At 51.9% G+C, this 25,400-nt stretch overlaps 1 protein-coding gene and 1 long non-coding RNA gene across 3 annotated transcripts in view; one reads left to right on the top strand and one right to left on the bottom strand.

The window, feature by feature from the left end:
- LOC110256738 lies at nucleotides 3,578-4,694 on the top strand. Its single transcript, XR_002338654.1, has 2 exons — nucleotides 3,578-4,069; nucleotides 4,613-4,694. It is a non-coding gene; the product is annotated as an uncharacterized LOC110256738 (long non-coding RNA).
- LRRC20 (leucine rich repeat containing 20) overlaps nucleotides 7,047-25,400 on the bottom strand; it is an 82,460-nt gene continuing 64,106 nt past the window's right edge. For both annotated transcript variants that reach the window (XM_001925274.5, XM_005657404.3), the window contains exon 5: nucleotides 7,047-9,748. In XM_001925274.5, coding sequence (XP_001925309.2) covers nucleotides 9,594-9,748 — 155 coding nt within the window. In that variant the 3' untranslated portion in view covers nucleotides 7,047-9,593. The remainder of the gene's footprint in view (nucleotides 9,749-25,400) is intronic.

Below are 25,400 nucleotides of genomic sequence, written 5' to 3' on the forward strand. Positions count from 1 at the left end.
AACGGTTCTGGACCACAGAGCCTCTTTTCCTTCCTTCTCCCTCCTCATTTTTTTTTTTTTTTTTTTTGGCTTTTCTAGGGCCACTCCTGTGGCATATGGAGGTTCCCAGGCTAGGGGTCTACTCAGAGCTGTAGCCACAGGCCTTTGCCAGAGCCACAGCAACGTGGGATCCAAGCCACCTCTGTGACCTACACCACAGCTCACGGCAACACTGGATCCTTAACCCACTGAGCAAGGCCAGGGATCGAGCCAGCAACCTCATGGTTCCTAGTCAGATTCATTAACCACTGCGCCACGATGGGAACTCCCTCCCTTCTCTTCTACAGACTTCTTTCTTTCACCATTGGAACTCTGTGCCATGCCCAAGTATGTGTGGCCCTATGCAAAACAAACTCAGCGGTCCAGACTCTGAGGGTCAGGCGGGGTAATGCCGTGGAGAGAAGGAATTGGGTGTGATTTCTGTCTCCACCATTTATTATCTGGTAGCTTCAGGTGAGTCGCTTAAGCCTTTTAACCTCACTTTCACCATCTGTAAAATGGAACTTCTCATCTTCTCAAGACTGTTGTGAGGATGAAAAGTCAAGCGCCACCAACACAGTGTCCTTTCTTATTCCCAAAGTTATGGGTGGAAGCTAAACGGGGAGATTGGGTAAAGGTCTTCCATGCAGATGTAAAAAGTGTCTCCTCTCACCTCCCTACGTACTCCAAAGGGGCTCCCAGGAAACCTGGCTGCCACTGCTCTGTTTCGGATCACGTTCAGGTCAGGTTCATCTGACCTTCCGTCTAGGGTCTTTCCCAGCCCTGGACCCTCCATCAAGCAAAGCACCTTTGTTCCTATTTTACAGGTGAAGCCACTATACCTTACCTAATATTATACAGCTGGGCAGTGGGCGATAGAAGGAGAACGTTCCTCCAGACTCCGAGAGCATTGGCTCTGCTCCCCACCTGCATCCCAGCCCACCCCCAAGATGCTCAGTCCTCTGGAAGCATCTGAGAAACTGGGGGTGAAGTCATCCAGGGCACAGAAGCAAACCCTGTTCATTTGGAGGAGCCCCAGCACTTCCTTGCCCTGCAGGGCTTCCCTCTCTGTCCATTCTGGCCAAGCCCTGGGCCCTGCCCCTCCCTCATCCTTGGGAAGCTGCTCCCCATCCCCCTCCACCCTCAGCTGCTGTGGCAGGGCTCCTGTGCCATCCTAGGAATCTTTTCACAGGAAGCCCCACTTTCCTTGAAACCGATTTCCACCTGAAAACTGGGTGCCAGTTGGGGCAGAGGGCAGTGGGATGGAGAAGGTCCTTGAAGGGAGAAGAGCCTCCTGTGCCGACTGGAATCCCTGTGGACACCTGCTTGGAGAATGGTCTGAAGGGAGGGGAGCGGCGGTAGAGAGTGATCTTAAATCAAGCTTTGAGGGTGGGGGTGGGCACTGAGGGAGGTCAAAGGGACAACAGCATGACTGAAGGACGGCCTTTCCCCTTAGAGAAAGCAATACAGTCCCCGCCACCCAAGGGAGGGATGCTTTAATGGGCTGTGGTGAATTTGGAGGAACTGAGGCATAGCCGAGAAACCTGGCTGAGGTCCAGGCTGGCAGGGTGCCACGTCTTAGGCTGTGATGCTGTGTCTGGGAGTCAGGAGCCTCCAGTTCTAGGGCAACTTCTTTTTTTTTTTTTTTTTTTTTTGTCTTTTGCTATTTCTTGGGCCGCTCCCGCGGCATATGGAGGTTCCCAGGCTAGGGGTCCAATCGGAGCCGCAGCCACTGGCCTACGCCAGAGCCACAGCAACGAGGGATCCAAGCTGCGTCTGCAACCTACACCACAGCTCATGGCAACGCCGGATTGTTAACCCACTGAGCAAGGGCAGGGACTGAACCCGCAACCTCATGGTTCCTAGTCGGATTCGTTAACCACTGCGCCACGACGGGAACTCCTCTAGGGCAACTTCTGCTTCCTGCGTAACCTTGAATGAGTTGGGCATCAACCTCTCTGGGCATCAATGTGAAAAGGGAGGTGGGATTAGAAGCAAGTCATTTGGTGATCACTAACCTGGTCTCGTATTTGCATTTTGAGCTGCCAGTGGACACAAACCTGGAAGTTTCCCCTCTTCCCAAATCAGCTGTCTTCCGTCCCCTGCTGGCTGCTCCTCCTGCTGTGTTGTCCTCCTAGGAAAAAACCCCCATCTGCACAGTCTGAGCATAAACCAAGTGGCAGGTGAGGAGCCTACAAGGGCCAGGCAGGTGAAGCCAATGCACAGATGAGCGTGGCAAGGTATGGCCACTTGGGTACTTCTGCCTGGCTTCTGCCACCAGCTCCAGGAGATCACTGCCGTCAGAATGCAGGCTTGGGGCGGTCAGCTTTTCTGATTTTTCAGAAGCCAAAAACCCAGATCTTTTTGATGAAAAGGTGAGTGGGCAACTCACTCAAAATTAAACATTGTGCAGGCTAAACAAAATACATCTATGAGCTGAATTCAGCTCAGAGCCCTTCTGCAACTTCTTAAATCTCTACAGGCCTGTGGTTCTCAACCTTGGCTCCACGTGAGAATCAGACAAGGAACTTAAAAAAAAAAAAAATCACCAGTGCTGGGACCCTAGTGCAGACCAACTGAATTAGAGTTTCTGGCAACTAGGGCCTAGGCATCAGTACTTTTTCAAAACTTTCCAGTGGAGACCCACTGCTAGCCTTCCTTGGCTTTTCCCCTTCCACCAGGGTCCTGGCCTCACAGAGCTCACCAGCAACTATGAGGAGATTGAATGAATGAATGATCTGAATTCTCCCCATGCCTATGGTCCACCTCCCATACTATCCCTAATGATCTTTTCAAATAATAAATCTAATTTCAACCCTCTTTATTTTTTTTGCTTTTTTTTAGGATCACACCCGCGGCATATGGAGATTCCCGGGCTAGGGGTTGAATCAGAGCTATAGCCACTGGCCTATGCCACAGCCACAGCAATTCAGGATCCAAGCCGCATCTGTGACCTACACCACAGCTCACAGCAACACCAGATCCTTAACCCACTGAGAGAGGCCAGGGATTGAACCCAAAAGCTCATGTTTGCTAGTCGGATTCATTTCCACTGCGCCACAACGGGAACTCCCTAACTGTGACCCTCTGCTTACACTCCCCTGAGGCTTCCAGGTACCACCTAGATAAAACCTAAACTCCTCCATGTGCCATACAAGTCCCTTATGACCTATAGCCTCGAATCCTGCTGTGTCTCCTTTAAGCATCCCCTCTTTTCTCACCTAGCATCTGAGATTCCTTTTTAAGTGCTCCATGCCCTTTTCTGTGCTCTCCCCACTGCCTGGCTATCTCTTGCTGTCCCAATTCTTTTTTTTTTTTTTTTTTTTTTTTTTTTTTTTTTTTGCTGTTTCTTGGGCCGCTCCCCCGGCATATGGAGGTTCCCAGGCTAGGGGTCTAATCGGAGCTGTAGCCGCCGGCCTACGCCACAGCCACAGTGACGCGGGATCCGAGCCACGTCTGCAACCTATACCACAGCTCACGGCAAAGCCAGATCGTTAACCCACTGAGCAAGGGCAGGGACCGAACCTGCAACCTCATGGTTCCTAGTCGGATTTGTTAACCACTGTGCCATGACGGGAACTCCCGCTATCCCAATTCTCATCCCACCTCATCTGCCCATCAGCCTGTCTCTTGTCCCATCCTCTCTGCTCCCACATCTCTAGGCCAGTCTTTAGACCCATATTTCCCTGTTAGTACCACCCAGGGAGATTTTAAGCCCCACCCGCCATACTTAGGCCATGCCTGATACCGATTAAATCACCAGCTTGGTAGTTTTTAAAGATCCCCAGATGATTCTCATGTGCAGCAAAGTTTGAGAACTGCTGTCTTGACACTAAGGTACCATTTCTCTTCTCACACCTGTTTCCCTAACTAGCCTATAACCACTCCCTCCTGCCCCCTGCCACCCAAAGAGCAGGGACCTCACTGACTGCAGCATGCCCCGTTCTACATCCTGCTGTGTGGATGGAAAGCATGAGGCCTTGACTTCTCTCAGGCACTCTCTCTCCTCTGATCAGAGTTGAGATGTGTTCTAGGATGTGTGAGGGAGTTGGTAGGTGTCCAGGAGGAGGGTTGGCATGAAGCCACGGAGCGCCCTGTGGAATACCTCCCAGGTGGTGGGAAAGTCAAGCATCTCCAGTGGGAGACCGGGTCGGTCTCTCTCTTCTTGGCTGGAAGTGCATTCAGACCTTTGGGGAGAGGAAGTCCACTGGCGTTGCCACCTATTTGAAAAGGCTCAGATTCCACAGGGAAGGGAAAGGGGGTCTCAGCCTGGTATCTGAGAAGCAGCTTCCCCATGGCTCCTGGGATGTAGGCTGCTGGCACCCTACCAGCATTTTCAGCATCTGTTTTATGGCAGCGGAGGGACTGTCCTTGTGAAGAGTGAGGGCAGGGCAGCTACAGAGAGGCTGAGGTCTGGGCCAGAGTGGGGTCCCTTCCTGGGAGCCAGAAGGTGCCCCCCCACCCATTAGCCAGCTCAGAGGAGCACTTCCTTCAGACTGCTTTAAAATGCTCCTTAGTGAGCTCTGCCGAAGGAAGAGTTATCTGCATTTATAAATGACAAGTCAGACTTCTAATGGCTGACACATTCCCACAGCTCCGCCAGGGCCAATCAGCCAAAGAAGAAAGACCGGGAGAGCTAAGAAGACCAGCTCAGGACGCAGAAAGGGCCCCAGAAAGAACCCAGGGCTGGAGCCAGGAAGCCTGGACATTCTTCTGGGCCCTGCATATCACTTGCCCCCCTGGAACACCCTCCAGATCTCAGTGTTCCCGTCTATAAAATGGGAGCAGTTTAGGAGTAACTGCCGTGTCCCTGGAGTGCTAGGTGGTCTTTCCTGGCCTATGGCATCTCTCCCAGGGCTCTGGCCAGGCATCCTGGGGCAGCTGCCAATGCTCCCCCTTCCAGGAACTGCTCCCCACACCAGGCACATTTCACATAAAGAAAGGGCAGCTCCAAAGTAAGGCCCTAGGGTCCAGCATTGTATTTTGGGGAGACAGAACCAAAACCCTCTATGTGTGGTGATGGATGTTAACTAGATTTATTGAGATGGTCATTTTGCAGTATAAACCCACATCAAATCATTATATTTACACCTGAAGCTAATATATGTCAGCTATATTCTCAAACAAACCAAACAACCCTCTAGCCCCACAGTTTACTGTTACCATTAATATGCTTTGTATTCCACCATCTTCAACATAACAGTTCTATTCCAGGAATCTCTTGTCCAGCAAGTAAACACCGTAAATTATCATTCATTCTAGGAGACTCCTAAAAGAACCATTTAAAGGAACATCAAATTGCCCAACTCTTCAGTAAATTGCATCAAAAGAGAGCTAACACCTAAGACTCTCTGAACCCCTTGCCTCAAAGTGTCTTTTTTTTTTTTTTTTTTTTTTTGTCTTTTTAGGGCTGCACCTGCAGCATATGGAGGTTCCCAGGCTAGGGGTAGCTGCTGCCCTACACCACAGCCACAGCCACGCAGGATCTGAGCTGCATCTGTGACTTACACCATAGCTCACGGCAACGCCGGATCCTTAACCCACTGAACGAGGCCAGGGATCGAACCTGCGTCTTCATGGATGTTGGATTTGTTTCCACTGAGTCATGATGGGAATTCCAAAACAACGTCTCCTTGTTTTGTCTCCTGATCCTAAACTCCTTACGCATCCTAATCAAGGTTTTCTCCCCCACACTGAAGGCCCCACCTGAAGCCAGACTCTGAAACCTCACTGCTGACTTTGCCCCTGCCCCCAGTGCAGGTAGAAGGAGTTGGAGAGATGTCCCTTACCTTGAGAAGAGTTGGCTCAGCTTTATCTGACAAACAGGTTGATCTGGGATGTCTTTGGTGAGCCAGCATTCAGCAAAAAGAGACGGAGTCAGGTGGGAGTCCTCCGTTTGACGTTTGGGTAGGGGGTGGGCAGCAGCCTGACTTTTCAGGCTAGCCCCCAGGAGGCAGTTATAGCAGAGCCCCCAGAATCAGAGAGATAATGACTATGCGAGTTCTGGAAAGGCCCTTAGGGATGTCCCTTATAGACAGCAAAGGGGGTCCAGAAAGGGCAAAGAGGTTTGTCCAATTCACAGAGCTAGCCGTGGTTGTTAGATGGATTGAGTTAATATCTCTAATGTGCTTAGACTCTGCCTGGTATGCACTAAGCTCTATACAGGATTGTTAAATAAAAATGATGGAGAGTCTGGCCTAAAATTCAAGGCAAACTCTTGTTGACCTCCCAGTCTTGTTTTTTCTCTTGTCTTTTTTAGCACCCGTGGCATATGGAAGTTCTCAGCAAGGGGTTGAAAATTGGAGCTGCAGCTGCCAGCCTACACCACAGCCACAGCCACAGCCACGGCAGGATCTGAGATACGTCTGCGACCTACACCACAGCTCAAGGCAGTGCCAGATCCACAACCCACTAAGGGAGGCCAGGGATCGAAGCCACATCCTTATGGATACTAGTTGGGTTGGTTACATCTCAGCCACAACGGGAACTCTGACTCCCAGCTTTAGAAAACCAAAACTGACTTAAACCTTCAACCCAGGAGCCATATCTAACCTGCATCCAAACACCTGGAGGGCTTGTTAAAAGGCGCTGGGCCCCCACCCTCAGAAGCGTCTGATTCTGCAGATGGGGGTGGAGGGTGAGATTTGCATATCTAACCAGCTCCCTGGCTGCTGCTATTGGTCCAGAGACCACCTCCAAGAGAATCTTGGTCAATGAGAAATGAATTGCTAAGGGTGTAATTTCCTGTATCAGTCAGGGAGAAATGGGGGACCGCAGGCCCCTTCATCCTTCCTCACAGATTCCAGGTCTCCCCCAGGCTGATGTTTAGTGCTCTGTGGCAACACAGCTTTAGCAGGCATCAGTTCTGCATGGCTGTGCCTGTGTCCACTTTGACTACTCCAAGTAACACCCCAGCCTAGCTGCTTTATCTCACTCTTTCAACAAGAGGGGCGGCCCCTGCTCTCCACTGGGGGATGGGATCGACACTGGGGCCGCACAAGATGTGGGCATGAATCAAACTCCAAGGATGCAGATGAAACCAACGCGTTCTTTATTGCAGACTGAAGCTAAGGGCTCACTTACACAGTGGGCTTTGATTGGGAGTTTTTCTGACTGCCCAAGCTTTCCCAGCAGGCAAAGGCAAACTCTCCAAGCAGAGCAGGAAGCAGCTTCCAGAAGCGACCCCTTCAGAGGGCCTGTGGTGAGGACCCGGGGAAGCAGCTGCTTGGCATGCAGAGGTTACCCAGAAAGGCAGGGTTCCAGAAGGCAAATCCAGCCCTCACCTCCTGGTGGCTGTCCCTTCACCGGGAGTGCCACGCAGACTCTGAAAAGATCTAAGAGGTCCAGGGTCTCTGGGGACTGGTTTTAGGAGGGGGAGATGAGCACAGACTCGGACCCCTGACGGTGCAGGGAGGAGCTGAGACCCTTCACCCTCCACTCCAAGGGCACCCCCCAGGGTCACCCTAGGCCCCTGCTTCTCACACAGTAAAGTGCTTGTAGGAATCACCTGGAATCTTTTGAAATGCAGGCTCTGATTCTGCAGATCTGGGGTGGGCCTGGGATTCTGCATTTCTAATGAGCTCCCATGGATCACACTTGAGTCGCAGGGCTCTGGCCATACAATGACTTTGTGCAGATCAGAAAAGTGCCCCAACCCCCACTTTTTGACAAAGAGAAAACCCACTTCAGGACCCAGGCTGGGTGGGGCCAGGCCAGCCTGCACTGGCCTGCAGGCCCACTTGTCCCCAGCATCCATGGCTCATCTCAGAAGCCCTAGAAAATCCCGTTTCAACCTCCCACCCTGAAAACCTTTGTTCCCAGAGCTTCACCAGCCAGGCCTTGGGAGATGAGCAGAGTGAACACCGAGTACTCAGCAATGAGCCGACAGTGGCCCAACCTGTCAGCTTCTTGCTAAGAGACAGAAGGCCTGGGCAGGAGCAGGCCCCAGCTGGGGCCGGGGAATGGGGCTGGAAGCGTTCTGAGAAAGGGTCAGTGCTCTGAGTGGTGGTCTGAGCTCGGAACAGTCTAACCTTAGGAGTAGAAGAGTGGCCACTGGTCTGTGGATGTAGGGCTTGCGTAGCCTGCTTGCTTCCAGTCCTGGGGCCGTGGGTGTCTCCCACAGACCAGGCCAGGTGGGCTTGGGCTGAGTCTGTTTGCTCCACAGATGAGAAGGTGGGAGGTAGATACCAGGGATCAAGGAGTTGGGAGTTTTCCAAACCACAGATGCTGTCAGGAAGCAAGAGCCCCAGGCCACCTCCTGGTAGAGGGACCAGTTGTCCTTGTTTGCCGGGTACTGTCCCGTTGTTAGCACTGAAAGCCCCACGTCCTAGCAAACCCCTCAGTCCAGGTGAACAGATGGTTGGTCATACAATTGCCTGGCCGCACCCTAGACTCCAGGTCAAGGGCCCTGAGATGACTAGGTCATCAGGGCTTTGGGTGGTGGCCTGGGAGCTGGCTGGCCACAAATCCAATGGTCCAAAGTGCCTTCTGCCCCCACAGAGACCAATAACAAGGCAGGCAGACTGCTGCTGGAGGGAAACTGTGTCGATGGTGCCACAGGGGCAAATGGCTTTCTTTCTCTCTGGGCTGCTCCTGCAGCAGAAGCTGATGCCAGGACACCTGGTCCCTCCTGGGGAGGGACGGAGCCTTCAGGACTTCCTACCCCTCCAATTCCCTTCATTCTTTCTTTTTTGGCCACACCTGAGGCATATGAAAGTTCCCAGGCCAGGGGTCAAATCTGAGCTGCAGCCACAGCAATGCCTGATCCTCAACCCACTGTGCCACAGCAGGAACTCCTTTTTGTTTTTTTTTTCTTCTTCCTACTAATTTCTTCATCATGAGGAAAGACAGAGCCAACTTGGTTTGCTCCCCACTTGCTGGCCTGATGGTCCTTGGGCTCCTATACAAATGTTTGCAGCCCCATTGCAGCGCTGGGCCACACACTCTCCTCAGCTTTCCCACGACTCCTGGTTCAGGTTCCTGCCAATCCAGAGGCCCACAGGGCTGAGGATGGAGCACTGGGGAGGGCTCATCCGGGTCGGATCATAGGAAGCAATAAATAGATGGAGGTTGTCTTCTGTCCTTCTCAGGACAGCGACTGGCTCTCTGCACTAGAAACAAGGCCTCCAACCCACAAGGGCCCAGAAGATGCTCAGCGATGCTCATCCATGGGCTCAGGAGATATCGGTGATTTGAAGGTAAGTTGGAGGCATGAGTTCCCCCCAAAGCCTCCACGAAGCCCAAAGGAGGCAAACAACAACAACAACAACAACAACAAAACCCACCACTGCCCCTTTCTTCAAATTAATTACAAGGCTCAGAGATGGTGAGGATTTGCCCAGATTCACCCTGAGTCTGGGCTCCAGCCCATTCTTCGCCGCCTGCCTCCGAGCATTCCAGGGCCCACTACTGCTCTATGCTATCTATCCTGGACGCCGCACCCCTCCCGCCACTCTGTTCAGCCCACCTGCCCCCAGCCCCCCAGGCTTGGCCTCCCACAGGCCAGGCCTCCCTGCCCTCAGGGTGCCAGGCCAGGTGGCCTCTGTCCCTTGCTGGGCGGGCATGAGGAGGGAGGCCTAGGGTGGGGGGGCCCGCGCGCCCTCCGGGGACATAAGCATGTCGAACTTGATGAGCGGCGGGGCGATGACGCGCACCTCGGCGTTCAGCGGGTTGAAGCGCAGGTTGATGCTGCGCAAGGCGGGCATGGCGGCCAGCTTCTCCACGGGCACGTCTGTCGGGGGGAGAGAGGGACAGTTAGGGGCTGAGGCACAACAGAGAAGGACTATGATGAATCACCTGCTGCACACGCGCTCAGGGCCCCTTACCTGGCCCCACATACAAGAAAGAATCCTAAAAAATAAACACAAGATTACTGCTTATCTCAGCAATGCCAGTCCTGAGTGGAACTCAAAAATCACAAACAGGAACTCAAATACTTGTGCACAAGTTTTCATGGCAGCACTATTCACAATAGCTGATGTCCATCAAGGATGAATGGGTAAACAAAAAGTGGTCTGGCCAGACCATGGAATATTATTCAGCCATGAAAAGGAAAGAGGCACTGACACAAACTACAACAGTCATCAACCTAGAAAACATTACGACGAATGAAACAAGTTGGACACAACAGGTCACAGTGTATGGTTCTATTTATATGAAGAGAAATGGGTTCAAATCCCAGCTCTGCCATTCTCTAGCTTTGTGCCCTTGGGCAAATTAAACTTTCTGTGACTCGGTTTCTTCAGTGCAGTTGTATGGATCAGAGGAATTAATACAAAGTACTCAGAATAGGGAGTTCCCGTCGTGGCGCAGCAGAAATTAATCCAAACAGGAACCATGAAGTTGTGGGTTCGTTGCTGTGGCTGTGGCGTAGGCCAGCGGCTACAGCTCTTATGAGACCCCTCATGGATTGGGGAGGAGTGAGTGCAGCTGGAGCCTCTGCCTGGACAGGGTCTGCATCCAGGGCAGCCCAGCCCTGGACCTGTATGTTGTAGCATTGGCTTCTGTTTATCAGTTGCCTTCTGTGTGTCCAGCCGCTATTCTGAGTACCTGGGGTTTTTTGTTTTTTGGGTTTTTTTGTTTTTGTTTTTGTCTTTTTAGGGCTGCACCTACAGCATATGGAGGTTCTCAGGCTAGGGGTCTAATCAGAGCTACAGCTGCCGGCTTAAAGAACATTTATTCCTCAAGGTTCTGGAGACTGGAAGTCTGAGATCAGGGTGCCAACATGGTTGGGTTCTTTTTTTTTTTTTTTTTTTTTTGAGACCTGGTGACACAGCTTCTGGGCCAATGCTCAGAACTCAGTGACAGCTCTTCCTGTTGTTGTCTTACTGTAACTTGTCCCCACCTCTCCCAGTTCTGCTCCCTGGAGCCCAGAGAACAATGGGCCCCTGTCCCCAAGGTCATTTCTTTCACCTCACCTTTTTCCCACCCTGAACATTTCGGAGCCTCTTCAGCAAATGGGGTTCTAGGCCCATCTCACCACCAATATTTTGATCGCCCCAGAAACTTTCTTCCAGATTGCAAGCCGTATCGCCCCTATTTGAAATGTAGGAAATGGATTTTTTCTTTTTAGGGTACACTTGCAGCATAGTTCCCAGGCCAGGAGTTGAATTGGAGCTACAGCTGCCGCCTGTGCCATAGTCACAGCAACGTGGGATCGATCTGAGCTGCATCTGTGACCTACACAGCAGCCCAAGGCAACACCGAATCCTTAACCCACTGAGCGAGGCCAGAGATCAAAACTACATCCTCATGGATACTAGGTTAGGTTCTTAACCTGCTGAGCCACAGTGGGAACTCTGCAATTGATTCTTTGGACCTAGATTCAGGACTCTGCATTTCACTTAATTTCATTTTCTTGGCTTCCATCAAGCATTCTAGAATGGTGAGATACCCGTAAATCTTGAATCTGTTGTCATGTGGGTGTTACGGCTCTTATCCACAGATTTGATGAGCATGCCTTTTATTTTCCCTCTAAATTATTTAATGTCACCACACCACAGCTTGTGGCAATGCCGATCCTTAACCCACTGAGTGAGGCCAAAGATCAAACCACATACTTATGGACACTATGTTGGGTTCTTTTTTTTTTTTTTGTCTTTTTGTCTTTTTAGGGCTGCACTCGAGGCATATGGAGGTTCCCAGGCTAGGGGCCTAATTGGAGCTGTAGCTGCCAGTCTACGCCACAGCCACAGCAACGCCAGATCTGAGCTGCGTCTGGGACCTACACCACAGCTCATGACAATGCCGGATCCTTAACCCCCTGATCGAGGCCAGGGATCGAACCCAAAACCTCATGGTTCCTAGTTGGATTCATTTCTGCTGCGCCATGACAGGAACTCTTATGTTGGGTTCTTAACCCACTGAGCCACAGTGAACCCCTTGGGACATTTCCACCCCCCCACCCAGGACATTTTGAGTATGATTTTTTTGTTATCAATATAGACTCCAGTATATCTAGTGGTCTATAATTCATCCTTGTATTTCATTATTTTGGTGCTCAAATTGTCCCTGACTTGGCCATTGGGAACCCCCTGGATCTGCTTGAAGTCTTTGGACATGCCCACACTTCTTAGATACATTCCTTACTTTCTTGTAAGGCTCAGCTCTGCAATCAGCCATCAGGAAGCCCTGGTTCCTTTAGTCGGGAAGGGCATCGGGGCCCAAGACCAATGGTGCTTGGGACTAAACTATGTTCTACCATCTCCCCATGAGGCTCGATGTCTATCTAATCCATCTGCTTTGGACTGTTGCCTAGAAAAACATGCCAGGCCCCCACCACACCTTACCTCTCTACTCTGCCGGAAGTGGACACCAGGAGGCCTCCATCTGTCCTTAAGGGCCAGTGTGAGAATGTCTTTGGATGTATGCCCGGGAGCAAGGTTGACTGACTTCATCTAATCACTCTCTAGAATTCCTGTTGAGCCTACCAGGAGCTCTAGTCACATCCCAGGGCTTTCAAAAGAGGCCAACTGGACCTGCCTGCCCCTACCCAGGTTGATGGACATCAAGCCCCTGATCTTCAGCGAGGGTCTTGCAGCTCCGCTTCCTTCCCAAGCCTTGGAGCTCTGTGGGGCGGGGGAGAACAGGGGGGAACGCCAGGCAGTGCCGAGAGAGGGCAAGGAGAGCCCACACTGGGTCTGCTCTGCTCCCTTTGGAAAGCACCCCCACTGCTGCATCCCCTGGAGACAGATACTCTCCTCCCCTCTGGGCTTGACAAATGGGCTACAGCCACCTCCTAGCTTTTCTGGGAAGAAGGGAGGAAAGGCCATCAACTCAGGATAGTTCTGCACATGTGTTTGTCACTCAAGTTTATAAAGCACTTTGATCTGTGATGCTCCCATAGCCATGGGGGGAGACCCTATGGGTTCTCCTCTGCCCTCTTTACCTAGGCTCAGAAGAGACTGGGGCTTGGCTATGAAGCAGCAGAGCTGGGCCCTGGTTTTGCTGCCTGTGGTTCACAGCAAGCGCCACAATGTCCATGTCCAGCTGGGTGGGGTGAGCATGTGAGGGAGAAAACAACCCAAAGGCCTGAGACCCGATTCAAGTGACTCAGCACCCATGGGAATTCCCAGGAGCTGCTCCTCCCAGATACTGTTCCTTCCAGGGGCTACTCCTCCCAGGGCTGCTCCTCCCAGAGGCTGTCAGCCCAAGATGACCCCAGCAAGGAGGGAGGTTGCAGGGATTTGGGCCTTTGGGATCTGTGTCTTAGATCAAATTTTGTTGCTGTTGGTAGTTTTTTTCTTTTCCTTCTTTTCTTTTTTTCTTCTTTTCCTTTTTTCTTTTTACAGTCGCACCCGTAGCATATGAACATTCCCAGGCTAGGGATCGAATCAGAGCTGCCACTCCTGGCCTAACACATAGCCACAGCAACGCCAGATCCGAGCCATGTCTGCCACCTACACCACAGCTCCTGGCAACACCGGATCCTTAACCCACTGAGTGAGGCCAGGGATTGAACCTGCAACCGCCTGGACACTATATCGGGCTCTTAACCCTCAGAGCCACAACGGGAACTCTGATGGTAGGTTTTTGTTTAACTAATGTGTGAAGCTCTTTACCTTGAGTTTTTAAATCCTCACAATAGTCCTATGAATTGAGAAGTGTAATCATGCCCATTTTATAGATGAGGAAAACAAAGTGCAGAGAGGTGAGGCAACCCACTCAAGGTCACAAAGCCAGGAAGTACTAGAGCCAGGGTAAGAAGCCAGGCAGTTTGGCTTGAGTCCCTGCTCTCCAGCCTAGTACACCCTTACCCTCGACCCCATCATCTGCGAGACCCCTCTAAGGATGCCTTTAGTATTGGGAGATGGAAAACAGTCTCCCTGAAGAACTCCTGGGACCAGCAGGGGTGTCTGGCTTCCCCTGATGGGGATGCTCATAGCCCTCTGGGCCACCCAGCCAGGAACAGCCCCTTCCACAGCCCAGAGACTCCACCTCCAAGAGAAGCCAGGGGCCCAGGGCAGGAGTCACAGAATCTCTAAGATCCCCGCAGCAGGCATTTCCTTGCTGACCTGCCGTGACAGAAAGGGCTTCCTGGAGAGGTTCTCAGATTGGTTCCAGAATCTTCCATGCCTTGTTGTTCCCCTCTGGGTCACAGACCCAGAACACTTCATGAGAAGTGCATGAGAACACTTCTGAAACTTGTAGCCCAGCACCTTTTTCTGACAAATGCCCCCGATTACTTCATGTGACATTGTCAGAGAGGGGGAGGGGGGTTAAGATGCTGAACAGAGTCTTTAGAATCAAAAAGATGAGACTGACTTTTCCAGTGTTTGTGTTGAATTAGGCTGGATCTCTGAACCTTGGCCTTTTCAGCTGTCAAATGAGGTCCCCCGGCCCTGTGAACAGGTAGCAACCCCCACCCCAGGAGTACATGCTCATCACCTTGGGGTGACCTGGCTCTGAACTCCCTGGGGGCTGGCTCTGTTAGATCAGAGGTCTAGTCCTGGAGGCAGGGGAGACTATTAACCTCCTGAAGGCAGAGTCTTGCCTTTGTCCTTGAATCCCCAGGGCCACACACCACACCTGGCACATATACAGAAGAGATACCAAAAGATGTTCTGGGCAGCTGGCAGAGAGTTACTAGGGTGGGTGGTGGCTTGGGTCCCAAGTAACTAGACTGGCTATAGGGCAGCAAGCAGGGCTCCCTCTGGCAGGCAGGAGCCTACCTGATAGATGAGAGGACAGGAGCAGTAAAGGAGGCGGTAGGGAGGGACCCAGAGTCCAAGGCAAATGTGGAGGCTCAGGAAGGGAAAGAAGCAGAGATAAGGCATTTCCAGAATGCAAGGTTACACTACTCCTGCAAGGGGAAGAAAAGCAAGACCAACTCATACCAGTTCCCAACCATCATCTGTATCCTCTGGAGCTCAAGAGGATGCTAATGTCACATTACACAGCTACTCCTCTCTGTGCCTTACTGGGTGGGGCGGCTGCTGGAGTGGGGGCTGAAGGAAGGGGCTGCCTGTGGCCATCTCTTGACTCTCTTTATGCAAACAGGGCCCCCATTTCCTCTACTAATAAGGGCTGGGAAGAAATGGGCTAATGACTTAGCACATTAACTTTGTTTTTGTTTTTGTTTTTTTTTGTCTTTTTGCCATTTCTTGGGCCGTTCCCAAGGCATATGGAGGTTCCCAGGCTAGGGGTCGAATTGGAGCTGTAGCTGCCAGCCTACACCAGAGCCACAGCAACGTGGGATCCAAGCCGCGTCTGCAACCTACACCACAGCTCACGGCAATGCCAGATCGTTAACCCACTGAGCAAGGGCAGGGATCGAACCCGCAATCTCATGGTTCCTAGTCGGATTCGTTAACCACTGCGCCACGACGGGAACTCCCACATTAACTTTGTAATGGCTACAGTCAACAGCACAGCCAGCAGCTGGGCAGACAGCACAGACAGTATGCCCTGTGTCCCTGATGGCCCAGATAAGAAACTCGTGAGTTCCCATTGTGGCTCAGTAGAAATGAACCTGACCAGTACCCATGAGGTTCGACCCCTGGCTCCGCTCAATGTGTTAAGGCTCCGGCATTGCCGTGAGCTGTGGCATAGGTCGATGATGCAGCTAAGATCTGGCATTGCTGTGGCTGTGGCATAGGCCAGCAGCTGTAGCTCTGATTTGACCCCTAGCCTGGGAACCTCCATATGCCGCAGATGGAGCCCTAGAAAAATAAATTAATTAATTTAAAAAAAAAAAGAAAGAAAATCCTCTTGCTTTGGGCTCTTAAGAAGTCAGGTGACTTCACAGCATATTATAACCTCCATGTGACACAGGAGGAAATCACGGCCCAGAGAGATTAACACGTTCTTAAAATGGGCCCAACAAAAGAGGCTGCTTCTGGGAACTGATATTTGAGGCCCTGTGTTAGATGGGTCTTCACAGGGACCCATTTTGCAGATAAGGAAACTGAGACTCAGATTCTCTGTGTTGAGAAAGATTCTCTAACTCTCTTCTGACTCCCCTGAACTTTTCAACTTTTGTGCTTCTGTGTTCATCTCTTGTCCAATTTTAGCAAGAATTCTAAGTTGGTTTAGCCAGAATCCTCCATCCCTGATACCTCCTCCATCCCCCGTGATGTCTGATCACTACCTTCAAGCAAGAACACCTGTGAGGTCGGTGTAGCCAGAATCCCCTCTCAGCCCTGATGATTCCTCTGTTCAATTTTCCATCCACTGCCCCCTGCCCCCCAGCGCTTCTTGGCTATAACCTCCCACTTGTCCATGCTGTATTTGGAATTGAGCCCTGTTCTACACTGAGGTCTCTTTTCTCCTATTGCAATAGTCCTGGATAAAATCTGTTTTTTTTCTGCTTTAAGTACTGTTCAGCTCTGGTTTTTCTTTGACAGGGCTCAGGATCCAATAGTTATCAATAATGATCCAATTATTATTTGACAGAGCCAATAAGTGGTGAAGGCAGGCCAGTTCCTGGTCCCAAAGCCCATGTGCTTCACTCCACAACACAGAGGGCCAAGACCAAGGCCAGAGCTGGTCACCCTCCACTGACCTCTCACTAAGAGCTGGACCAGAAACTGAGAGCTTCATAACATCAGCTGACAATACAGCCCCACTTCACAGATGGAGGCTAAGGCTCAGAGCTGCTAAGTGACCCCATCTTCCCACCTGCCACTGGAGACCACTGGTTCTGCCTCAGTTTCTCTAGAGAGGGCTGAACCAGGAGTCACTAAGGATTTCTCCCTCTTTGGACTCCATGACTCCTCCATCCCTCAGCCAGGAAGGCCTGTGGGCTACAGAGTGGCCGGTGTTCACGTGATGCCCTTGCTGAGGTTTGCTTTGAGCGGCACAATGACCAGTTACAGCCCAGCCTTGGAGCAAATGCCCCTGACTCCAGACCTAGAGAGAACAGTGCTGCCTGATTTCTCAGCCTGTCATCTCCAAGTACCACCCACTGAGCTGGCCTCTTCTGGGTCTCTGGTGTTCTCCAAACTGCTCTGCTGAAGGACAGTGATAGTGGGGATTAAGTGTACCTCTTGCCCCTGATTTAACTGCTAAAGTCGTTTGAGTAGCATACAGTAAGGAGCCATGGGGCCACTAGACTGTGTCCAAGCTGGCAGAGTTAACAAACCGGAGCAGCCGAGCTAGCAAGAAACAAGCCCAAGAGCCAACTGGCAGTTTCTGCGTAGAGCTTAAAGAAGAACATTTATGCTCAGAGCATCCTGACAAGAGAGGAGGATGTGAAATGACCTGCATTTGTGGATCAGGAGACTGAGGCTTGGAGAGGCTACAGAAGCCTCCCAGGGCCACATGGCTCTTCGCTATCACAGAAGCCAAGTCCCTGGACCTTGGTACACCTGGAGAGGAAGAGGAGCCCCTGCTCTGCCCTCTCCTGTGGGCCATGCCCTCATCCCCATTCACCAATGTCCTGCTGATCCTTATATTCCAGCTCAAAAGCCTCCTCTGTCATTCTCTCTGGTCTCCGTGCAAACTCCCATAACACTTGAAAAGAGACTATCACACGTTACACTCGGGGACTACGTTTGTTCACCCTGTAAGTGCAGTACCTGGCACAGTGCCCATGGGGTTCAAGAGCTATTTGTTGGATGAATGAAAGAACAAATGAATCAATGTTTTACCTCCTAAACTAGATCCTAAGTTCCTTTGGGCTCAGGACCGCCCTGGGCTGGGCACACAGTGGACACATCATCAGCACCACCTGATGAAGCAACTCTGACCTCAGTACATTCAAGAGTCGGGGCCCTTCCCTGAGCCTGACCCATTCTGGGTTCTTCCACCAGTTAGGGCGAGGCCTCTGTGGGCCAAGGTTGTGATGGATTACTGGCCCTTTAGCACCAATAATCCAACTTAGAAAATGGGAAAATATGGATGAGCAAAAATAAAATCATCCATGTTCCACCACCTAGAACCAATTACTCTATGAGGTATAGGGCTTTACCAACTTTTTTACATGCGTGTGTGTGTGTGTGTGTGTGTGTGTGTGTGTGTGTGTGTGTGTGTATGGGCATACACAACTATGTTTCAAAAATGGCCTCCTAGATAGTAAGCCATGACATACTTTTCTTGATTAACCATTATAAACTTTTTTTTTCTTTTTAGGGCCGCACTTGTGACATATGGAAGTTCCCAGGCTAGGGGTCCCATTGGAGCTACAGCCGCCAGCCTATGCCACAGCCACAGCAACGTGGGATCTGAGCTACGTCTGCGACCTACACCACAGCTCATGGCAATGCCAGAGCCTTAACTCACTGAGCGAGGCCAGAGATCAAACTGGCATCTTCATGGATCCTAGTCAGATTCGTTTCTGCTGCGCCACAATGGGAATGCCTATAAACATATTTTCAGGTTACAGGTCGGTGACATTATTATAGCCACCGTGGTCGTCCGTGGAATGGAGAAACCACACTCTGGCTCATGTTCTGCTGTTAGACATTCAGGTTGTTTCCAACTGACACTATTCCAGGCAATGGAATCCAACCTCCTCTCCATTGCACACACAGCCCTCCCAGACTCCTGCCTGTGTGTGTGGAAGCTTAAAATAATCAATTAGCGCAGAATCAGAGGGGGAGTATTTAGAGAAAATACTCCCCCTCTGATTCTCCGAGGTCGGCTTGACCTCTCTTCACTAATCATTGGCACTATTGACTGGCAAACTTGTTTGGTGCCAATGGGACCAGCTAGAGGCAAGATGATAAAAACGATAGTTCAGAGCACTATTCCTCATACATGTGGCAGCCACCGTCTAAAAGGGTGCTGGGAGGAGGAGGGGCCTGGGTCCAGGGAAGTGGTAAGGAGTTCTGAGTGAGCTTCCCAGCACAGAGGTAACCCAGCACAGACCAGTGACTTCTGATTCCCACGTTGGGTGGGGCTGGGCCCCATGATAGCTAAGGTCCCTTCTTGACCTGGGATCAGAGGCTCCCCAGTGTGGTGGCCCAGGGCCCAAGTTCCCCGGTTTCCCTGGCAGCTTAGGAACAGATCATGGCACCCTGATAGTGATCAGGCTTGAGCACACCGGAGAGTTTACACATGACTGGCTGCCTCACTGCTGATGCAAACCATCTCCTTCCAGCCAGAATGCCTGATTTTTTAGGATTTTTCAGCTTCTCTGCCTCAATCCCCGAGGGATCCCAGCTGGTGAATGTGGAGCCTGACACCTCCTTACAAGGGTGCCTGGGGCACTGGCTAAAGATGCAGAGGCAGCGCCCCAGCCTTGGCACCTCCAGCCTGTGGGAAGCACCTGCGAGCCTGCCTTAGTCTCTCCAGGTGGCCGTGGGCACGTTCATGCTCACGAATCCTGACTGGCCCGGCAGCCAGGGCTGTGTCCATACCTCAGCCTTGAAGCAGCTCTTGGTGCCTGGAGACCTCAATAGCTAAGATCAAGGATGCTGAGCTGAGTTCAGCTCAGCTCTTCGGCCCGCTCAAAACACCACAAGACACAAGCAGGCAAACTCTGGTAACCTGGAGGGACAGGGGGTTGTGCCTGTAACAAGGAGGCTCCCGGGCCACACTGGGTCTGTCCCTTTGGAAAGCTTGGAGGGGACATGGTGGGGACAGACCGAGCCTCACTCATCCCACAGAGCCCTGGGCCGGGAGATGAGGTGCAAGAAGAAAGGAGAAGTAGCCCCTGCGCTCAGAAAACACAGAGAACACTGTGTGCCCTTGACAGTCCTGCAGGCTGTCCCTCAGCCCTCGGGGAAGGCGGGGTGGCTCGGGGGTTCTCTGTTCTCTGCTGAGGGAGAGTCCATTTGGGAGAGGTGATGGGAAAGAGACCCAGGCCTTGACCTTGGATCCGCGACCTGGAGTCGTGCAACCTCAGGCAGGCCCCTTAAATCTTTCTGAATTTCAACCTCCTAGCAGTCCTCTGCCTCACCGGGCCACAGGGGCTGCGGGGTCAGGGGACAAAGGGGGTGCAAAGCTTCTGCTGTGATTCCCATTTCCACACTGCAAGCTGGCCAGCAAGGTGGGCTCAAGGGCTTCAAGTGTGGCCACCTGCCAGAGCCGCCACCCCCCCGTCCACCCCGCACCCAGATCGGATGTGCAGTCAGAGCCGGGACGGCTGCTCTAGAGACAGCCAAGTAAGGAACTCAGATTGTCTGGCCCAAGCCTAGTGTTTATCTTCCCGGTCAGATTTCCATCTTTGCTCCTTGTGCCCATCCCCCCTCCACACCAAAGTCCCTACTTTACCTCCACCTCCCCTTGCACTTGGCCACTGGAGGGCCACACCCCCCCAACCCCCGCCCCTCTGCTCCGAGCCTCTTTCAGATCCTCCAGCTGCTTCAGTTCGATGCCCTGAGCAGAGCCTCAGGAAAGAAGGGCAAGTTTGCTGTGACCTCCCATTAAATGCCTGCCGGTCCCTCCTTTGTCACTGGAGGTGCGTGTATCAAACGCTCGCACAGAGGACTAGAGCTGTCTCATCTGCTGTGTGTACACCAGGAGTCTGGACGTGAAGGCCTCCTGGGTGAGGGCGGATGTGTGAATAGCTCCTTTGTAAATCCTCTCCATGCTTGGAAAATAAGATTGCTGCTAACAATTTTACAACTCTTTCTGCTCAGGCTTAAGATCACTGTCAGAAAAATAAGATCTCCTTTACTGTACTTCCTATACACGAAGAAAACCTCCCAAGATAACCACCAGGTGAGAATGAGTTAGGCAGGGCCTCACCAGGAAAACCAGCTTCTAGGAACCAAAATGAGTTGAAGGTGGTGGGGGGGACATGGGGGGGTGAGGTCTGGACACCAACAAAGGAGTGGTGTGCTGGCTCATGTTTAATTTTTTTTTTTTTTGTCTTTTATCCTTTTCAGGCCACACCCGCAGCATATGGAGGTTCCCAGGCTAGGGGTCGAATTGGAGCTGTAGACACCCGCCTACACCAGAGCCACAGCAATGTGGGATCCGAGCCATATCTGCAACCTACACCACAGCTCATGGCAACGCCGGAAACTCAACCCACTGAGCAAGGCCAGGGATGGAACCCATAACCTCATGGTTCCTAGCTGGATTCGTTTCCGCTGCGCCACAAGGGGAACTCCCTGGCTCATGTTTAACAGTCCACCTCCTGGAAGGGAAATCCCTGATTTGGGGCATTTGCTGATTTTGCATGGTGTACATATTCCTACCAGGGCCAGTTTCAAGCTACCAAGGTGAGGTCATTGAACTTGAGTGAGCACCTCCAGTACTGATCAGCCAAGTCGAGTAGCCCACCCAGGCAGGACCACAGGCTCCCCAAGCAAAAGGTGCTGGAGCTCAGGCCAACTCCGGTCCACTTACTCCACAATATTTTGGAATAAACTTGAACTTTGGGAACTGGCCCATTGTTTTGCTGTCTATATATGCTCAGTTGCCTTTGTCTCATTAATAAAGTTACTTCTTCTTTTTTTTTTTTTTTTTTTTTTTTTTGCTTTTTAGGGCCACACATGTGGCATATGGAGGTTCCCAGGCTAGGTGTAAAATCAGAGCTACAGCTGTCAGCCTAAGCCACCGTGTCTGCCACAGCTCACCTCAACGCCAGATCCTTAACCCACTGAGCACAGCCAGGGATCGAACCTGCAACCTTATAGTTCCTAGTTAGATTCATTTCTGCTGTGCCATGATAGGAACACCTAAAGTTACTTCTGAAAATGCCAGGTGAGTGGACCGTATTACAGAGAAAGCAGTGGGGGTTGTGGGGGGAGGTTGTGGGCACTGGGGCAACTCAGGGTCCAGGGCACATTAGGGTCAGTGGCAAAGAGGAGCCCCAAGGGAAAGAAGCATGTCCCCAGAGCTCACCTCTGCCATCCTCCCAGACAACCATCAGCTTCCATGGCCAGGCCAACTGCTCTTCTCATCCTGAGGTAGTCACCATCCAAGCCCCCCAGCCACCTTCCCACACACCAGACACTGAGAGGAAGAGGAAAGGGGGAAGTTATAGCTTCTTTAAAGGATGTGCTTATGGATGGAAGGTTCTGATTTAGCTCAGTGAGTCTCTCTTGCCTGCACATTGGTATCATCTGCAGAGTTTTAAAAATGCATCAAGCCCCACACCCACCTTCAGAGAGTCTGACTTAATTGGCATGGGTATGGCCTGGACACAGGGTTTTTTAAATCTCCCAGATGATGTGAATGTACAGCTAGTTTGAGCACCACCAGTCTTCCCAGTGAGGCTTAATGAGAGAAGCTGGTGAAAATACTCACACAGCACTTCCATCCTAGGACACAGCCCCCCCGCTCCCCCATGTGAGGCAAGAGCTGTGAGGAACGAGGCTGATTGCCTCTGCCCGTGGCTTAGGGAATTCTGCCTCCTTACTTTACACTGTTCTCTTTACCCCAAGAGAGTTTCCCTCCAACTAAAGCTACATGCTTCAGTCATAGCTTTCCTGTGGTTTTCAATCCCCCTCCAGCTATATGCAAAAACTGACTCTCGTTGTGCAAAGCACCGCCCTCAATTATAGGGGTTCTGGAGCAAGACCGTCTGTGTGGGAACCCTGGCTTTTCCAGACAGCATGACCTTGGTCCAGTTATTTAACTTCCCTCTGCCTCAGTTGTCTTACCTGGGGAGAATAATAATACCGGCCTCATAAGGTTGTCATAAGCATTAAATAAGAGCACAATTGAAAATGCTTAGTGAAGAGCCAGATGTGAAGCAAATGGTCAGTAAGTATCAGCTAGTGTAGCTGACCATCCCATGAGCCCCACCCACAAGAACAGGGAGTGGCGTTCCCGTTGTGGCTCAGGGGTAACAAACCTGACTAGTGTCCATGAGGATACGGGTTCGATCCCCGGCCTCACTCAGTGGGTTAAGGATCTGGCGTTGCCATGAGCTGTGGTATAGGTCACAAACACGGCTAGGATCCCACGTTGCTGTGGCTGTGGTGTAGGCAGGCAGCTGCAGCTCCAATTCGATCCCTAGTCTGGAACTTCCATACGCCACAGATGCGGCCCTAAAAAACAAAAATAAACAACTGGTGAGGGAACATTTCCAAGATGCCTAAATCCTTGTTGGTGCCTCTGAGAGCCTCTTACTCCCTTCTAAGGCTGAACTTTGAGCGTCGGAGCATCAGGGCTGCTCTCCAGCCACTCTGGACAGGGACAGGGACAGAGAGTCCCTTAACTGACTTGTCTGAAGGAGCTAGAAGTGTTTTGTCTTGTTTTAAGCAAATGCCAAAGAACTTGTCTTGCTGGTCACCTGTATGCTACCACCCAAGTGCCAAGAGCATCCTGGATAACCGGAAGTTCTGGGTAATCAAGGTTTTACCATGCAGCAGTTGGCAAAAAGAATGCCATTCGGACAGAGACCAAATGTGTGAAAAGTTCTACCCAGAGACCTAGCTTGCTAGTTTCCTCCAGGCAGACATACATGGGCAGGAGATGCAACGGGAGCTTCCCTCCTCTTCGTGTCTCTGGTCCACGTCTAATTTGTACTAATTGCTGTTGAAGCCTGTTTGTTTTCTCCAGGGCCTCTCCCTCGAGTGGCTCCACAGCCAGCAAGCGCTCCTCCACTGTGTCTAGTGATGGCTTTATGATTGATGCCTGCAGAGACTGCTCACTGCCCGTGGGCACAGGTCAGCACTCTGCTGATGCTGGACAAGGGCATAGCGGGCAGTGGGCCTGAGTCTGCTGTGCCACACAGAGAGCTGCCACCTTGGAGGGTGAATCCTTTTCCCCCTGGGCCCTGAGTGTCACAGTGCCTGGGGACTCAGTGCCCAGGGGGCAGGATGAGGCTCAGACTGTTGCCAGATGGTTATGGTGGGGAGTGGGAAATTCGAACCTAAGGCCCAGGGAGGAGAAGCTCCATTTCCCCCCCAACGGGCTTGGAGCCCCGATCCAGGAGCAGAAGAAAAGTGTCAGGGGTTTGATCTTGTCTTCCTGGACCTGCCTAGTCAGATCCTTGTCAGGCTTGAAGGCTGCACATTGCAACCACCCCCTCTTCTCAGCTCTTAAGTGCCTGTCTCAATCCCACAAGTGGGGCTTGGAATGATAAATCAGGCCACTCCAGGCTGTGTGTATGTGGTGGGGGAGGGGAGGGGCGTTCCAAGGTGCCTGGGAGGATATGCCACCAATTCTGCTGGGGGCTGACCACTCAGAATCACTCCAGAAGGATGACTTTGGCAAACATTTCCTGGTCAGTTGAGCCCTGCCCTGGATGCTGTGGCCCCTGGTTAGCTTCTGTCTGACCCTTAAGCAGTGTCCCCTGCCACCGCTGTCCTGGTTCCGGGATAAATGCAGGCTGGAGGGTAAGGAGTAGGGGAAAGTCTGAGAGGGCTGCACACGGTTAGGATTCCGGGTGGGCTGAATGGCTGGAGGACCAGCAGATGGAAGTGAGCACAGTGAACCTGACTGTGACCCCAAAGGGTGGAGCTGTCCTCCCCTGTCTGCAGAGCGGAGGAGATGGAAGCTCGCAGGGGTGAGGTAAGACTCGTGCTAGTGATGCAAGTGGGGCTTCAAAGCCATACCTTTTCTGTTTTTTGTTTTGTTTTGTTTTGTTTTTCACCTTTTGTTTCTTTTTAGGGCCATACCCGCAGCATATGGAGGTTCCCAGGCTAGGGTTCGAATCGGAGCTGTAGCCGCCGGCCTACACCACAGCCACAGTAACGCCAGATCCGAGTTGCATCTTCGACCTACACCACAGCTCATGGCAACACAGGATCCTTAACCCACTGAGTGAGGCCAGGGATCGAACCCGCAACCTCATGGTTCCTAGTTGGATTCGTTTCCGCTGCGCCACGATGGGAACTCCCCCATGCCTTCTCTGTTACAAAACTCTGAGGAGCTGAGGGAAGGGAAGGAGAACGGCAACCATGTCAAGGTTGAGTGGGGTCCAAGTCAGAGGCTCTTTACCTGGGGCAGACCACAGACCATCAGGAGGGGGGTGGCAGGCAGAAGAGGAGTCTGCTCTGACTTTTCATTTGTTATCACCATGGGGTCCCTTTCTGTGCCAGCCAGAGCAAGGACAGCCAGGCAGGCTAGGGATACACTGAGAAGCCTTTCCTGCCCAAGCTTCAAGAGGCCTCTTGGTCCCAGGGGACGTTCAGGGGCAGCTGGTGCTGACAGATCAAAGCAGCCCCCCTGACAAGCTGAGAAGACCTAAAGCCCCCCACTGTGCCAACACCTGTTGATCAGGAGGCAGGCCCTTGTCCAGAGGCATTTGTTTTGGCCAAGATGCCCTACTTCCTGCTTCCCCATCCTATTGAGCACTGGTGGGTCTCCAGAGGGGGCAGCAAGCCTGATTCCCAAAGCCCTTGCGAGGCTTTGGCACAGTCTCCCGTAAGATGAGATCTTCCTGTGAGTGGGCCTCTTCTATAAGACCTGGCATCTTCCACTGACCAGGACCAGGTGCTTGGCTAAGTCCCTCACATGATGCCAAATGGAAAATGATGGAGCTCAAAAGATGCAACCAGCCAGATTTCCTGAGTCACCCTTCTAGTCCTGGGCTATGA

This window comes from Sus scrofa, chromosome 14 (assembly GCF_000003025.6).
Source record: "Sus scrofa isolate TJ Tabasco breed Duroc chromosome 14, Sscrofa11.1, whole genome shotgun sequence".
NCBI lineage: Eukaryota > Metazoa > Chordata > Mammalia > Artiodactyla > Suidae > Sus > Sus scrofa.